General features: G+C 36.3%; 1 protein-coding gene across 8 annotated transcripts in view; it reads right to left on the bottom strand.

Annotated features, from left to right (window-relative positions):
* Positions 1-1,457: 1,457 nt before the first annotated feature.
* LOC105325512 (MYND-type zinc finger-containing chromatin reader ZMYND8) overlaps positions 1,458-17,286 on the bottom strand; it is a 34,795-nt gene continuing 18,966 nt past the window's right edge. For 6 of the 8 annotated variants that reach the window (XM_066086364.1, XM_066086367.1, XM_066086368.1 and 3 more), the window contains 20 exons: positions 16,177-16,320; positions 15,522-15,635; positions 15,212-15,304; positions 14,488-14,575; positions 14,166-14,221; positions 13,926-14,006; positions 13,591-13,650; positions 12,978-13,001; positions 10,089-10,144; positions 9,737-9,859; positions 7,694-9,481; positions 7,084-7,432; positions 6,728-6,799; positions 6,456-6,543; positions 4,976-5,100; positions 3,969-4,232; positions 3,457-3,651; positions 3,041-3,196; positions 2,428-2,559; positions 1,458-2,153 (listed from right to left, as the gene is read on the bottom strand). In XM_066086364.1, coding sequence (XP_065942436.1) covers positions 1,845-2,153; positions 2,428-2,559; positions 3,041-3,196; positions 3,457-3,651; positions 3,969-4,232; positions 4,976-5,100; positions 6,456-6,543; positions 6,728-6,799; positions 7,084-7,432; positions 7,694-9,481; positions 9,737-9,859; positions 10,089-10,144; positions 12,978-13,001; positions 13,591-13,650; positions 13,926-14,006; positions 14,166-14,221; positions 14,488-14,575; positions 15,212-15,304; positions 15,522-15,635; positions 16,177-16,320 — 4,317 coding nt within the window. In that variant the 3' untranslated portion in view covers positions 1,458-1,844. Of the gene's footprint in view, positions 2,154-2,427; positions 2,560-3,040; positions 3,197-3,456; positions 3,652-3,968; positions 4,233-4,415; positions 4,557-4,975; positions 5,101-6,455; positions 6,544-6,727; positions 6,800-7,083; positions 7,433-7,693; positions 9,482-9,736; positions 9,860-10,088; positions 10,145-12,977; positions 13,002-13,590; positions 13,651-13,925; positions 14,007-14,165; positions 14,222-14,487; positions 14,576-15,211; positions 15,305-15,521; positions 15,636-16,176; positions 16,321-17,286 lie in introns of those variants that run through there. The other 2 variants (XM_066086370.1, XM_066086371.1) reach the window with 2 other exon arrangements.

Raw genomic sequence — 17,286 nt, 5'->3', positions numbered from 1 at the left:
TGAATTTATCCTAGGAGCATCTCAATTAATTTAAAAATTATGTTTTGCAAATGAATTTATTAAGTTGATTTTAAAAAAAAGATCTGGCAAATAAAGGTGGCGTAGTTTACACAGAAATGTTTGTCTCCTAATTAAAAAGTGTTCAGCTTGGTAATCTACGATGTTTGTAGAGCCATCAGAATATGTATTACAGTGTTTGTACAGGAAAAACATGGTTTTCTGTGATGGCATTTTTAAAGAAGAAGTATTGTGAAGATTCATAGGGCTGTTTTTTAATGCAAGGTGTTGGGAGGTTAACAGAGAGAGTCTGTTGGAGAGAGATATTCTCTGTGGCATGGCATTTGTTAACTGAAGATAGTATTTGTTTCTGAGATTCAATGTTTATTGTATAGATGTAGCCAGTAGTGCATTATAACTGTAGTTATCCATTGGTGCTATGAACTTAGAGTCTCGTGGTTCATGTCTTGAACAATATCGTTTTACTGGTACATGTATTTAATTAAAGTCCTCTACCATTACAAATGTTTGTATATTATGGTATCAACATGTTTTTTTGGCAATTCACTTTGATTGATAGAGAATGATTTTTATTAATTATATAATATCCTTCTCAATGCCAAAAAACCCCCAGTTCATAATCAGTCTTCCATATAACTTTACAGGTGTGAAATGTTTAAAACGAGAAAAGTTATGAAGAGATTAATTAATATACATGTATTTTGTGTACCAAACTTGTTAGTTCATTATTTGAAGCAAACTACTTACTGGTAATCAACAAATTGTTTTTATGCTATTTAAAATTTATTGTGTTCACCTGAAAAAGCTATGATGGCGTCAGGTAAAATGAATTGTTTTATGTAAACAAAGTTATTTACATTGAAACAAATCGCCTTAAACAAACTGATGCTAGCAATGTCATTAATACTGAATGAGATCGATATTTTGGTCAAACTGATTGTTAAATTGCATGTTGAGATGAAAGAATTAAACAAATGTCAACATATAACGAGTTTGATTTAATTTAAACAGAGGGAAGGGAAAAAAACTGGTGATTGTAGATACATGTAGTGTAGCTAATTATTTTTTGGTGAACATGTAAAAGCTTTGAGCTGTGGTTATAGAAAACTGATAATTGTAGATAACAAAAATACATTAATTATAATTTGATTTGATTTTTTGAAGAAAAAAAATAACTGGTTAAGAATGGTGATCGAAATGTTGCTATATCATTATAGTACTACCGGTGAGAGGGCAGATGTGCCTGTTTCACATGCTTAACATCCGACATCTTTATCTTCTTTACTATAGTTTTCTCATAACTGTGATATCCAAAGTTTTGCATTAGACATCACACTGCTACAGATGATAGGTATAATTTCTGTACACTGATCTCATAACCTTCAATATACATGTATTATGTACTGGAGTTTCATTTAACTGTAATGATAAGAGTGCCAACAATTTCTACTTGATGTTTATTATAACAAATGCTAACAAACATGGTATACAATCAAGCATGCATTTCTGATCATTAACAACCATTCATAAAATGCCTCCCTGACAGGAGACTAATACTACATCACACAGCATACCTCATTCTTTCACAGTAAGGCCTCTTTTTGGCATCAGCTGTGACATTTCGGGCAAATATTTAAAGCACTGGAAGTCATAAAGCAGTTAAACAACCTTTTGGCTGCATATTACATTGATACATCCAATCAAAAATTCTGCTGTGTGTTATCATGGAGAGCAGCCAATCAAACAGCGGTGAATAATAATAGAACAGCCAATCAAATTGACTGTTTATTACAATTGTAACAAAACTACTGAGCTGTGATAACTGGTCACTGGAATCGGCCGTGATAGGTCAGACTCCCTGGTATGGCCTGTGGGTGCTGGTTGGTTTGGGAGACCACCATTGGGGGCCCCTGTGGTTGATGTTGACCAGGGTGGGAGATGATCATGGACCCCGCAGGGGGCACCTGTTGACCTGCCTGGGAGATGACCACTGGTCCCCCAGTCATCAGGGAGGGGCCGGACTGCGAGATCTGTATGGGGTAGAGGATCGACCCCCCAGAGGACAGAACCTGATGAGGCGGGCCCATAATTGTCTGGGGGATACCCTGGGTCTGTGGGCAAGGAATTCTCATTGCCTGCTAATACAAATATGCCAAATCAAAAAATCTAATGGGTTAAGTGGTCAAAATAAATGAAAAAGTGTGATGTATTGAATCATCATCAACAGAAATAAATAAAACTTGGAGCATCATTTTGTAATATATCTTACAATTGAATTTTAAATGTCATTTATTTATTAATGTATTGTTTAATGTCGATGCCAATAGATTAAAATATTAAGAAAGAGAATTTGTGGACTGAAGTTATAGGAAAGGTTTTGCTTTAATATGATGAGAAATTAAGACTCACTTGTTGATTTGAGTTGAGAGGTTGAACACTTGAGGGTGGTTGAATCAAGGACTGTGGTGGACCTACATACTGGAACTGAACTGAGGGTGTGGCTAGAGGCTGGTTCCCGGTCACTGACTGGGGCAGAGGAAGCTGAGCAAGAAAACAAAGACAACAATGTAAAACTCACCTCTATTGATTATTGCAGCTAAAACAAGAAGCATAGTAAAGACTACTTGAAAATGTTTATTACATATGAATATGAAAATGTAGTATTTTCCGAAATTTTGTTCTAAATATAGTTCTCACTGAAACCTTGAATGCAAGAACTGACAACGCTAGTTACATCTATTTACATGTAAATAAACATTTTTTTCTAAGGTGCCATGTCTCCATTCTGCAATAATGTGCACCACAGGTTTATCATCTAGATGCAGTAAAACAGTTATAGTGAACCTGTTTATAATGAAATAACACCCACAGCAAATTAAGTTCTTATACTCCTTAGCTTTCAAATGTATCCTAATATTACAGGATCTAACAAATTACATTTAAAATTATGGAAAACAAATGGATTGTCCCTGGCAATTTGCTATAGTGGTGTTTAACTGTATACTTTTTCAACTGCTCTTACCCGCCCGCCTACTCGCTCGGTGAGGATTTTACGAGGGACGTTGAAGATCTTGGAGGCTTTATTCACAGACATTCCATCCTTCAGTACGGCGGACACTGCCTGATCCATTGTCTGGTCCGTCCAATAGTAATTAGGCTTCTTACGACCTGAATCATCCTACAATGCAAAAATAAAGATTGTTTCATTTATTCCCAACTTTTATGTTGAATTGATATTATTAAGAAGGCAACCTGCATATTGTACACAGATTGAAAACAAATAAAAACATTCATCTTTTTGTACATATACATGTAACTGCAAAGACAGAGTAATACATGTTTAGCAATGCCAAGTGAATTTAAAATCATCTCACATAATCTAATAATATGGAATTAAACTGTTCCAAAAATAATCAAAATTCACCTAGGACCACTTACAAAGATCATCCTTTGTTGCTGCTGCTGCTGTATGTACTGGGGAGGAATGTTGGGCGGGGCCACAGAGCTAGTCCCGCCTCCTGGTAGATACTGGACGTTTGTCATTGGTTGGGGTGGGGGGTTCTGCATTCTCTGCTGCTGTTGCTGAAGGATGTTGGTCAGATTCTCTCTGGTGGCTCTCCGGAAATCCTCACTCTGCAAAGAGGTAATAGAGCAATAGAATAAGCTGATTGAAAATGAGGCACAAATGCCTTGACACTCATATACTCATTATGTTGTAAACCAATATAATACAAGTGAGATAAATATCTGTGGGGTTTGCCAGTAATTTTCAGATATTTGTTTACTTTGTAAATAAAGCAAATGACACCTTGCTTAAGAAAATTTATTATCACATATTAGTGTTCATTTGTGAAAAACAACTTATATGTACCGGTACTTAGTTTACAATATGGCTAAAAATGCTAAATCATTTAAATGATTTAAATTTTACAGAAACTTCAAGTAATTACCTCCATTTCCAGGGGGTTTGAGGAAGGTGGCACCCCAGTAATGTTTGTAGATTGTGGGGGTCTCTCACTAAGGTTGCTATGGGAACTGGACCTCCCGGAGCTGTTTGATTGGCTGTTTGCCTCAGTGTTGTTGGAGTCCGAGTTATTCTGGGTCTGCATGCAGACTGGCATGTGTGACGGCCAGTGTATCTGTTGACAAGGGTAGTCACAGTAGCTGGTGTTCCAACAACAGTAAAAGATGGCCTCTTTACCACAGTTAGCACACTGCAAGAGAAAACAACAACAGTAAAAGATGGCCTCTTAACCACAGTTAGCACACTGTAACCGAACACAACAACAGTAAAAGATGGCCTCTTTACCACAGTTAGCACACTGTAACAGAAAACAACAACAGTAAAAGATGGCCTCTTAACCACAGTTAGCACACTGTAACCGAACACAACAACAGTAAAAGATGGCCTCTTAACCACAGTTAGCACACTGTAACAGAAAACAACAACAGTAAAAGATGGCCTCTTTACCACAGTTAGCACACTGTAACAGAAAACAACAACAGTAAAAGATGGCCTCTTTACCACAGTTAGCACACTGTAACAGAACACAACAACAGTAAAAAATGGCCTATTTACCACAGTAGGCACACTGTAACAGAAAACAACAACGGTAAAAGATGGCCTCTTAACCACAGTTAGCACACTGTCACAAAAAACAACAGCACTGCCTTTTTAAAATATTCAGTGAAAACCATGCAATACAGCTTAACTAGACAGTAACTAAGGAAACCTGATAGTTCTATAAGAGAACAAGATTACACTGTGAGAAAACCACAGTGAGTGAGAGAGAAAGAGCAGTCATAGAGCACACAATAGTACAGAGACATGCATGGAACAAATGCACCATGCCAAAGCTAGAGAGCCCACTCATTGAATAACATGCTGTCGACACAGCACATAATGACCAGCAATAATTGACACTTGTTTAATCTTATGAATGGTCTCAATGCTTACCCATTGCTTTTTCTTGGTTTCAGATATGGATTTCTCAATTTCTTTGGCATGAGCTACTTTCATGTCCTGAATGATTCGTTGTTTTTCTGCTTCCCATAAAGTCTTCATTTCAGCAACTGTCAACTCTGATGACAGAAAATCGTATTCAGAAGTGGAGACATACATGAAAAGCAATAAAAATAACACATTTCTGGTATATCAGATATTTCAAATAAACCAGTTAGTTTCGATAATATGAACATATATATTATATAACCAGTAAGTTACACGATATGATCTAATTTTCACCTTTTTTGCAATCTTTTTTAAATTGCAAATTATTGAATATGCAGAAATTATATCCTGTATCATTTTCTATAAGAAACTTTTTAAAATGCAAAAAAAGACTGACGCATATTAAAACTGCTACACATTTTCCCCATTTCTCAAATTTTGTAACACGCAAAAAAAAAAAAAAAAAAGGTACATCCTACTCCGGATATATTGAAATTCAGGGGACCATGCAAATTATTTCAATATATCCGTATTTCAATATAAGCGAAATTGACTGACGTGAAGCCGCCATTTTTGAATGTTCAATCCCAATGTAAGGATAGAAAACCAAACCCAAACAAATTATTTGGTCATCATTTATCTATTACAATGAACAGATTACATGGAATATTAGTCCTTGAAAGTTTGATTAAAATGTCATTTTGTTACTACCGGTATATTAAACCTCATCATAATCTCCGATCGCATTCTTTTAAGTTTTAGAGAAAAATCACCGCATATGATACTCATACGCTTCAAATACTGCTGAAAGCTGCTTTTATATCATCGTTAGTGTATTCGCGATAATTTCAAAATGCTAAGTAATTTTGAATTTACGCTTTGTCCTTTTATCAACAGCCATAACTAGTTTGTATTTAGTGTCCGAGGATAAGGTTTTCTTTTCCGTAGGGTTTCCATACGTCTAGTCTCAATACATCCGTATACGTAAAAAAATCAACAGTGAATAAATTTTTCTTTTTTAAAAAAATACAAAAACACACATGATGAGAACTTATCATTTCACACCTTTGTATATCAACCGGTCAGCCTGGCATAATTACTGTCACCAACCGTGAAACAGCCGCCAGGGAGTACTTCAATATAACCGTTATAAAAACAACTAATTATCACCTATGGGGACTGTTCAGTGGCTTCAATATAAGCGATATTTCAAAATAGCCGATTTCATTATATCCATTAAATCATTGCTAAGAAAATGAGAGGCAAAAACTGGGGATTTATTTCAATTTCAAAATAAGAGGAATTTCAAAATATCCGATTTCAATATAAGTGGAGTACGCTGTATTATGGTAAATCCAGTACTGATGGTTTTATAAGAATTTATAATTATCAAATATTTTGCTTGACTTGTGTTTGATTGAAATATAAGAATACCCAAATTGTTCTCTAGGGATTTTAGGATCAACTGCGCATATTTAGGACTTACGGAAATTATGCTTGAGTTCAGCAATTTGCTGTTTCTGCTCCCAATCAATGCGAACAAGTTCCGCCTCCATGTTTGTTTCATCTGGCATCTGAAACGCAATTGGTCTTTGTATTCTAAACATTAACTCTTCACATTAATAAACATTAACTCTTCACAAGGTAAAATGAAGTCTTACACTTCCTTAGGGATTGGTTTGACTTAGAAACACTTGTTCAGTTCAGAAGCATGTACTGTTATAATAACAATTTAAGCCTAATTACTGGTGACCTTACCTTGTGCTGGTCAGACTTGGACACAATCTCTGAACACATCTCCTGGAGGGATGACTGCATACTGGCCATCATCTGTCGCAGGCAAAAGAATACATCTATGACAATTATATTTTTGAGCTGGCCTGTTTCACAGTAATTTTAACTCACAGTATAAAGAACACCCAATAAAACTTCTTTTTATTGACAACATCTCTCTAGATTTATTTTCCACAAAAAAGAGTTTACAAATGAGATTTTCTATATTGAATCACTATAAAAAACAGTGAACACTAGTTATTGAACATGAAAACTGGATATAATTCTCATATTGCTTTTACAATGCACATGTTGTTTACTTGTCAAAAAAATGGTCTTACCTTCTCCGAGAACGACCTCATTAGGTCCTGTGCATACTTGGGCAGTTCCTTAGTTTCGACAGCTGTCTGGGGTTGAGGCTCTTCTAGGGATGCTTTAGGCTGTTCTAGGACTCTCCTAGTGTACTCTGTCCCTGGTTTGGCCTGGACCTGGGGGTTTGGTTTTAATACCTTGGTCACTTGACTAGAGGCATTATCTTCCTCTGACAGCTTCCTCTTTGGTGAGAGAAGACTCTTTGGGGCTGAGCCTGGCTGTAGGGACTTCTCCACAGCATTCTGGAAGAATTCAGATGACAGGCTAACAACAGGACCTGCGGGCTTAGGGAGAATAACAGGTGGCTGGACCGGCTTTCTAAAAACAAATCAACGCAGAAAATCAGCACAACCCATCAAAATGCCAAATTCCTATTAGAACTCTGTGTTTAAAATAGAAGAGCTTTCAATTTGCTTTGAGTTCAACTTTATTAAAACAAGATCCTAAATGCTCCTATTTATAAATGGGAGCATTTGGGATCTGATTTTAATCAGATTGCTTCGAGTTGATAATGTGATACAATCTATTTTTCAACCAGCTTTAAAAGCTAGTTAATTGGAGAGGAAACAGCTAATTTACTTGTTAGTTTTCCTGTACACAATCCCTGCTCTTTCCTTCCCTTTAGGAGACACGTTCGTCTCTGATGTGCCTGATGGGGAGACTTTTGTTGGAGTGCTGACAGGACCATTTTCCTCTATTTCTCTCGTGGATTTATCCACCTCCTGTTCAGGCTTTTCACTCTCCACACTCATGTCAAGTGATGTCTGAATCTCCTCCTTCCCTGTTGTGTCTGGAAATTCCAAACTTTTTCCTGAAAGACTTCTATTTTTCTCTGATTCCACAATTTTCTTTTCACTTTCAGCACTGCTGTTTGAATCAGTTTGTGGTTTTACTGGTTTGGTTTGAGCTTTCACTTTGGTTGAGGTTTTCATTTCTTCATTGTTTTTGGTTGCAGAATTTGAATGCTCTTTTTTATCAACTTCAACTGAGGACCCAGTTTCCATCAGCTCAAAGATGTTTTTCTCTGTCTTTTTGGAGTCCATTGTCACGTCTGTGCTGCTACTACAGACCTGGTCTGTATCCATGTCCTCTCTAGCACTGGACAGTTTGCCTTCCTCAACCTCAGAGGTCTTCCTTTCTTCAACCTCTGAAGACTTATTCTCCTTAACTTCTGAAGACTTCCTCTCCTCAGCCTCTGAGGCAATAACCTCCTCATCTTCTGACGCTTTACTCCCCTCAGCCTCAGAGGACTTACTCTCCTCTGCTTCTGAGGACTTGCTCTCTTCAGCCTCTGAGGACTTGCTCTCCTCAGGTGACCTGACTGAGGACTCTTGTGAATCCTCTTCTGTATCAAACTGTTTATTCTTGTCTTCCCCTTGCTCTTCTTCCTCCTCCTCTTCTTCCTCTTCCTCACTATCCTCTTGAGAGGAGTGCCCCTCATCAGGTTCCTCCAGACTGTCACCAGCAATCCCCAGCTTATCCTTACAACTCTGAATTGTCTTCTGGAGTTTGGCCAAGTATTCCGTCTTGGAAGGCGACACATCTGACACAGAGGAGGTAGGATCAGGACTCGACTCTTTCTCTTCTGGAGTTTTTGATTCATCTCGGCTATTTGTTTCCTGTGTAGTTTTGTCATCAGTATTTTTTTCACAGTCTTTGTCTATCACAGCAGCTTTATCTCTAACTTGAGACTCAGTGATGGGTTTAGCACAAATTTGTCCGGTTAATGGATCTAGGATAGACTCATGATGATTATCATTTTCTTCCTCAATGGTTTGATTTTCACAATGAATTTTGTCCATATTTGTACTTTCATTGCTAGCAGCACTATTTTCCATGGCAGGATCTTGATTGGAGTTGTGCTCTGGTTTCTCCTTCGATTCCTCTTCCTCTCCCTCACTCATGGCTTCAATCTTGCTCTGAATTTTATCAATAATGTCACTCTTTCTACTTGTTAAGTTGGGAAGCTTACTGGCTGTAAATTTGATATCTGGTTTTACCTCCGTAGAAGTTCCTTGCTCCTCAGAGCTAACACAGAACACTCCCGATGGTACCTCCGTTTTCACTGGCTGTGACACGTCACCAATCCCCCGCCGAATTGTGATGATACTATTGTACTTATTCCTGACAGCAGATGCTCGCTTCATCACTAGCGACTGTTTATCCACCCCTTTACTGTCTGATATCTGGCGACTGATCACTGTTTTGACAGGGGATGCAGTCTTTAGAGACGAGGAAGAAACTGCTGCTTTAGGAGACTTTTTAATAATGTTTTTGTTTGGGATCTTCATCTTGTTGTGGAAGTACACATGGTTCTTGTCATATGGTGTTCTGAATGGAGCGTATTCAAAGCTACCAAACTTCTCCCTGACAAAACAACCAGAAAAACATAAGAGTCTTAACCCAGAAAAAATGTTAAAAATAACCTTTGGAATGTTATTTTATAAAATACACATGTGTAATGAAACTGGTATGTGGCAGATAACCAAATGTTCCAGGAGAATTTTTTAAAGCTAAAATAGAGGGGCTTTAAATCTTAGAATATTTCATTTCTTTAAAACATCAGAAGTTAAGAACTTTAAGTTGAGTGTATTAATAATAAATTAAATTAGATTTGTTTACCTGATTTTCTTTATGTGGAGCTCTGTTTCCTCCATAGCATACTCAAAGCCCCCTTTCTTGTTTTTGGCTGGGGTGGGGATTTCTTTCGAGAGCATGAACACTTGAGAAGTTGGGACCCAGGATCTGGAAGAAATCACCAAGGTAACTGATTAGTCACAGTATGACTCAACAAAAGCAAAAAAATATCTCAATTTCCTACCAATAGACAATCTTTAAAATGAAAAATGCTTATTGGAGGATGAAGATTGTCTAGAAAAATATGTACAGTGAAATTGAAGTTATTTCATCACCATATGCATGTACGTTTCAATTACTGTGCACACATAATGTTCTATGAACAAGACCCACCCACCTGTCGTGCGCTCCAAAGAATCGGACATCCACCTGCCCATCCACCTCACGTAACGCCTACAAAACACAAACAGAAAATTAGGCATCCATAAATAGAGCCAGGCCCAGGGGCCATAAAACTCAGACAAACTCACTTTTGATCTCAGTCTTGTCTTTCTGCTATATATATATATTCCTTATCTGTAAGTGACATTGAAATCAAAAGTGAGCTCTTAGTTTTAATGCATGGGGGCCTAGTTAAGTTTACTATTAGGAAGTAAGCAAGACTTTTTTTTACAAGTATAATGACTGACAGGTGTGATCATCAAAATCAGGCCAACGGGTGAGAATGAGGAGGACAGGTATAAAGATGTGAACAAAAGCGAGAATAATGACAGTATCAATCTATCAACAGACAGACATAGAGAGATCGCCAGACAGCACAGTATATTACAGTGGACAGTGAACAAAGTTTTTAAATAACATTTTAAAACTAGATTTAACTTTTAAATTTAGTACAGTATCATACTTAAATATTTGTGCACTTCATATTATTGGTAAAACATTATTATGAGGCAGTACCGGTAATCTAGTGAAGGATTACAAATGCATCAGTGCAGAGGACAAATGGTTTCCTGTCTATGTATCAATATTGTATGATAAAATTTCTATTGTAAGCAAATAGGTATTTAGGAGATAGCATGAGGCAGAGGCTGAAGGGTTATATATTTACGATAAGAGAATTGTGATCCCTGCAAATCATTTGTTTAGCAGTTTCACATTAGAAGAAGCAGCCATGCTAAAGCTTATATTTTCATTGGAGCATGACATAGTTCCTATCAAACTTTTAATACCATATTATTACTTGGCCAATAAATAATCATTGGATTAGGTCTACAAGTATATGTACTTTAAATGAACTAATTTCCAGTCATCCTAAGCCTTTATTAGCTTTTTTTCAATCTGCTTTATGAGCTCTAATTCAATACATACAAACAAAATTAATACGTATGCAGAAACGGCAGCTTAGCTGGAATTATTCTGGAAACAAATTGTCAAATCGATGCAACTGCATCAGAAATTTCTGTGATTGATTTAGCTGCAGGTCTGTAGCTCCCGGTCTGAAAAAATTCGGATGGACGACCTCGGAGCTACAGTGCCTCCCATAGTAAAAATCTGCAATTTACGGCACACAAAAAATTGCGCTATATTTGGACTTATTAACCTTATTTGCACACAAATTCTGTGAAAACAGTTAGTACCATTCATTTTTTCAGGAAATTTACTACTGATATCATCACTTTACTTGCCTCAGACTTTCAATTAAACATGCTAACTGACCTCGGAAAACGAAGTATATTAATTTACGTCGAGATCGAGAGTCGCCATTTTCACGTGTAAACAAACTGCTCCACTTCACTTTACGAGACTGGTGATGGTGTTAAAAGAATATCAGAGGCAAGTGAAGTGACAATATCTGTAGTAAAATGTCCGAGGAATTTTTTGGAATCAAATATTTGTACAGAATGTGTTTGGAAATAAGGTTAATCAGTCCAAAGCTAGCGCACTTTTTTGTGCGCCGTAAATTGCAGATTTTTATTATGGGAGGCACTGTAGCTCCCAGGTCGTCCATCCGAATTTTTTCAGACCGGGAGCTACAGACCTGCAGCTATGATTGATTAGGAATGTCCAATACCTAGCAGTTTAAGACGGAGTGCTTTAAGCTTTAATCTAAGAAAATATACACAAAAGCTTTTTTAAAGCAAATTTAGTTTTAAGGTTCTCCGATCCTCAGCCTGAAGGTATTTTTTTCATCATAAAAATGTTATTTATCCTTCAAACTTTATAAATGAAATAAAATAAAAAGAATTTTTTTTGGTATCCATGCATTTTACAATTTTGGCCATGATGAATATAATGGAAAAAATATTGTATACAAGTTGAGATCCAATTAGGAAAAAAAGGAACCCTTTTACCACTAGGTAACAGGTCTTTGTGTAACCACTAAGCAAACCAGTTCGTTGAATGGCATACATTATATCAACACTACAAGACTAATTAAATTTGTTGACATAAAAGGCAGATTTATGGTATGGATAAAAAAAATTCCGAAAAATTTAGAGTTATCGAACTTTGCTGAGGATCAGATATTACTAAATTGCATTATCATGATACACAACAAAACCTTGTGAAATACAAAGTAATTCTTGAAGGTGATAGACAAATCAAAATTACTTCTATGAAAAATTGCTTAAATTTCTTAAAACATTGTTTATTTACTGGAACATTTTATAAACTGATACTCAATATTTTGTTGATTAATTTGACAAAAATATTACCGGTACTTTGTTTTCTTTGATCAATTAAATGACATTATACATATTAATTGGTTTTCTTTTAATCAAGGATATAAACTGCTGGAAATTTTATATGAAATTCTGAGGTTCACTGTTCTTCAACATAAGGTACAAATCTTTATTGGATGATCTTTATTTAAGAACTGATGTCAAAATCCAGTAAAACATAACAGAGAAATAGAAAAATACTTTGAAAACATAAAATCAAAGACAACTGACGAAAAATGAAATGGTTGATTTATGTTAATTTTTTCCAAAAAGAAAATGATACTGTAAAAGCAGACTTTTTTTTGGGGGGGGGGGATAAATTCTTTTACATTTCTGATGGTTTTATTTGTTGGAGATTCAAAAATAACCATATTATTCTTATGACAAAACAAAATATCATTTTGGTGTAATTGCAATGAATAATGTTATCAACAGTTAAATGGCATTTAATTCCCCCAAATTTTCTGCTTTTAGAGTAAACAAAATAAAATGTTTGATAAAAAAAAATACATGTACTTATAAACATGATGAAAAAAATAAAATGTTTGATGAAGAGAAATACTTGCTTTAGATGGCTCATATCTCATAACCTAACAAAAGAATGAGAAAACTAACAGATAAATACTCAGACCAAGTCACTTCTCCTTTCTCAGATCTCTTCAACTTAGTAAAGTTATGTAGTAACTCAGTTTTATATGTAAAATTATTAAAATAATGTGAACTTGAAGGTTCATACATAGACATTATTACTGAAGGCAAGTCTTGTACATGAATCAACGGTTTACTTTGTCCCTATCTGCACAAATCTTGGTCAAAGTTTCATCTAATCTGGCTACATATAAACATGTACATGATAAAATTAAGCTGAGAATGAATGACAAACACAAAGATATGACATACCACCTTATTTGTATAAATGTATGGCCTGGCCTGATTTAATCTCACACCCAATTACCGGTATTTGTTTCCAAGACTACTAATCTAGTTTAGTAACTCATTAATATGGATGATAGAACATCATATTCCAAATATAACAATCTTTTTGATGAAAATTATAATATTTACCATTAGTCATAAAAATGCATTTTAAAAAATATGCTTTCATATAAAAACCCTTGACAGTCCAGATTCGCAGAGCTAACCTGTCAAACATAAATGCTGAGAGTTCAAAAGACTTACTTTGGCTGGCCAGAATGGGTAGCCTTTGAGTTTGGCCCACACCAGGGTGTGAGGGGTTCTCTGTAAGGTAGTGGTACAGAGTGTTACATGTCAGTAACATAGTGGTAGACAGAAATTGTCAAATCAAACAAAAATATCTACAGACCATTTGAAATTGTATCAAATTCATTCACTTGGAAAGCAATACTTGAATATAGTAACTATTCATTTCAATGTGAGAGTAATCATTTTCTATCCATTGCAAAATGTTTAAAATTTTACTGATATCTGGCAGTATATTTCACATCAAGTTTGACTTCCTTTCATTGTTTGGTAGTTCCCTGCTATAGACTTACACAAGTTTCACTGAACCATTCATCGTTTTTACGAATACAGGAGTTCAAATAACAGTCAGGACACAGCTCAACTTCATTCATCTACAACCAAAGAAAATCATCTCATTATTTGTTCATTCGATGGAACCATTCATCGTTATTCAGAGAACAACTCATTTTCACTTGGATTAGATTTTACTCAGAAGAGTTCATTACAGGGGGTCAAAGGTCAGGGGTCAGAAGAGATGCAGCAAGACTCACCTCATGTTTACAAATCTTGATGATCATCTTGGCACTAGCCGTCAGTTTATGAGCAGCTACAAAACAAAAAGATGCATGAAAACCTAGCTCTCTGCTTTTTCCCCCTTTGTTTATTCTTTGCACTGAAGAGACGGGGAAGTTTTTGATTTATTTTTATATATGTACAGTTTCTTCATTAATTAAGAAAATGAAAGTTAACCATTTTAAATTAAATTGTAAAACAAATGAACCCATCACTGGATGTATTTATTTTGAATCAATTCAGCTCTAACTATAATTCATATGAATATGATAGCTTATACAGCATAAAAGAAACACTGACATCCATTGAAGATGATGCAATTGTGAAGAATCCATTTAGCATCAGCCAGAAATGCCTCTGTACACCCATACAGCTTCTTCTTGACATTCTACAATCAAACATACACAGACATGTTTTGGCCACCTTATAATATTTGTTTGTTTGTCCTAGCTGTTCAGACTAAGTATGAAATTTGAATCAAAAGATGATGTTCTTATATACACAGTACATGTAGTTGTAATATGAAGTTAAGGGGGCGGTCACAGGATGTGATTTTGCATCTGATTTTCTCATCTGATTTACTATCGACTAAAATGGTACCATGTGACCACCTAAGGTTTTATTAATTGAAAAGTGATTGTAAAATTGTACCGTGTGACCACCTCAACAATCCACTCCAACTGACTTACCGGAGCAAGTCAGCTTAAAATTAGATGAAAAATTGCATCATGTTATCGCACCTTTAGACATGTCATATTAACAAACTGGGATGTAAATAGATAATATGTCCACTCAGGTAACGGTTGCAATGTAAAAGTTTACTGTGTCTACTAAACCTTAAAAGCGTCTGACATGTTAAAATTTTGTGACTCATGCTACATTTAAGATAGAAAAGGAATGTTTGGCTGTACCGGTATATCAGGTTTCTAAGTTAATTGAGGAAGAAGAACACATTATGTTCAAGTCAATGAGATGTACTGATATTTGACCTACATAACGATACAGTCATGTTATAATGACCTACTTTTTCTAACTGGGTCAGATCCATGGGATTGAAGATGTAATCTGTGTAGTACGGCACAGCCTGCAGGTCCACTGGTTTGGTGAACGGGTCACTCTGAATCACAAATTTAGGTTTTTTAAAAAAATCAAAGTACTTATTGCAGAAACAGCCACTTGCAGTAAGCATACAAAATGTGACCAAATATCATATTACAGAGAATCAATCTTGAAGTATATAACATACTTGTATGTCCCAGAACACAATAAATAACTTTAGATATTGCTGCCACACATTTTGAATCGGTTGTGTGGACCCTCAACTGATCACTTACTCCTTGGTGCTTCATCCTCTCCAAGGCATACTTCAGCAGGGTACACAGTGTTTCCACGGTGATCATGGACATGGCCTTTGACCTCGTGTCTACACATTCAGCTCGCATTATTTTCTGCAACAATTAATAAAAGATGAGTGCACAATTGTTTACAGGAAAAGCACATGGGATTAAGGATAATCTGTCAATAACTGATAAGGTTAACTGTTATACCGAAGGCTTGGTGAATATTGTACTTTGAGGATAGCTAAATAATTGTATTGACCTCATAAACAGCAATATTTGTTATACCTCTGTGAATTTAGCAAGTTTATTGTCCCCCTTGACAGCAACTATTTCCCTTGGCTTCACCTCATAAAATAGTTGCTGTCTCAGGGGACAATAAAATTGGCATCATATTCATAGCCAGTAAAAAGGTAAATACTGCATATTTTTTTTATCCCCCCCCCCTTCTACAGAAAATAAAATCCCTCCCCTTTAAAAAGGATAATAACCTTTGAGGACCCCTTCACCTCTACACAGGACAACAGCCTTTGAAGGCCTCTCCTGTCTAATACAGGATAACATTGGTTGAGAACACATGGCATTATCCATAAAGAACCCCCCCCCCCCCCATCCAAACTTCTGATTTCTCCTTTCAGTTTTTCCTACATACCTCACATTCAGGACAGACCCAGTCTTTGGGAAGGTCCCCGCTGACCTCCAGACACTTTGTGTGGTAGACCCTGGGACACAGCTCACAGCAGATCACGGTCCCCTCCTTGTGACACAACCAGCAGAAGTAGTCATTACGATTGTCCTACAGCCACAAACAATACAGAAGTAGTCATTACTATTGTCCTACAGCCACAAACAATACAGAAGTAGTCATTACTATTGTCCTACCGCCACAAACAACACAGAAGTAGTCATTACGATTGTCCTACAGCCACAAACAATACAGAAGTAGTCATTACGATTGTCCTACAGCCACAAACAATACAGAAGAAGTCATTACGATTGTCCTACAGCCAAAAACTATACAGAAGTAGTCATTACAATTGTCCTACAGCCAAAAACAATACAGAAGTAGTCATTACGATTGTCCTACCGCCACAAACAATACAGAAGTAGTCATTACTATTGTCCTACAGCCACAAACAATACAGAAGTAGTCATTACGATTGTCCTACAGCCACAAACAATACAGAAGTAGTCATTACAATTGCCCTACAGCCACAAACAATACAGAAGTAGTCATTACGATTGACCTACCGCCACAAACAATACAGAAGTAGTCATTACTATTGTCCTACAGCCACAAACAATACAGAAGTAGTCATTACTATTGTCCTACAGCCACAAACAATACAGAAGTAGTCATTACTATTGTCCTACCGCCACAAACAACACAGAAGTAGTCATTACGATTGTCCTACAGCCAAAAACTATACAGAAGTAGACATTACGATGGTACTACAGCCACAAACAATACAGAAGTAGTCATTACTATTGTCCTACCGCCACAAACAATACAGAAGTAGTCATTACGATTATCCTACCGCCACAAACATAACAGAAGTAGTCGTTACGATTGTCCTACTGCCACAAACAATACAGAAGTAGTCATTACAATTGTCCTACAGCCACAAACAATACAGAAGTAGTCATTACGATTGTCCTACCGCCACAAACATAACAGAAGTATTCGTTACGATTGTCCTACAGCCACAAACAATACAGAAGTAGTCATTACGATTGTCCTACTGCCACAAACAAAACAGAA

This window comes from Magallana gigas, chromosome 5 (genome assembly GCF_963853765.1).
Source record: "Magallana gigas chromosome 5, xbMagGiga1.1, whole genome shotgun sequence".
Classification (NCBI taxonomy): domain Eukaryota; kingdom Metazoa; phylum Mollusca; class Bivalvia; order Ostreida; family Ostreidae; genus Magallana; species Magallana gigas.
The sequence above is the reverse complement of the archived record's forward strand: the minus strand, read 5'-3'. Positions and strand labels throughout refer to the sequence as shown.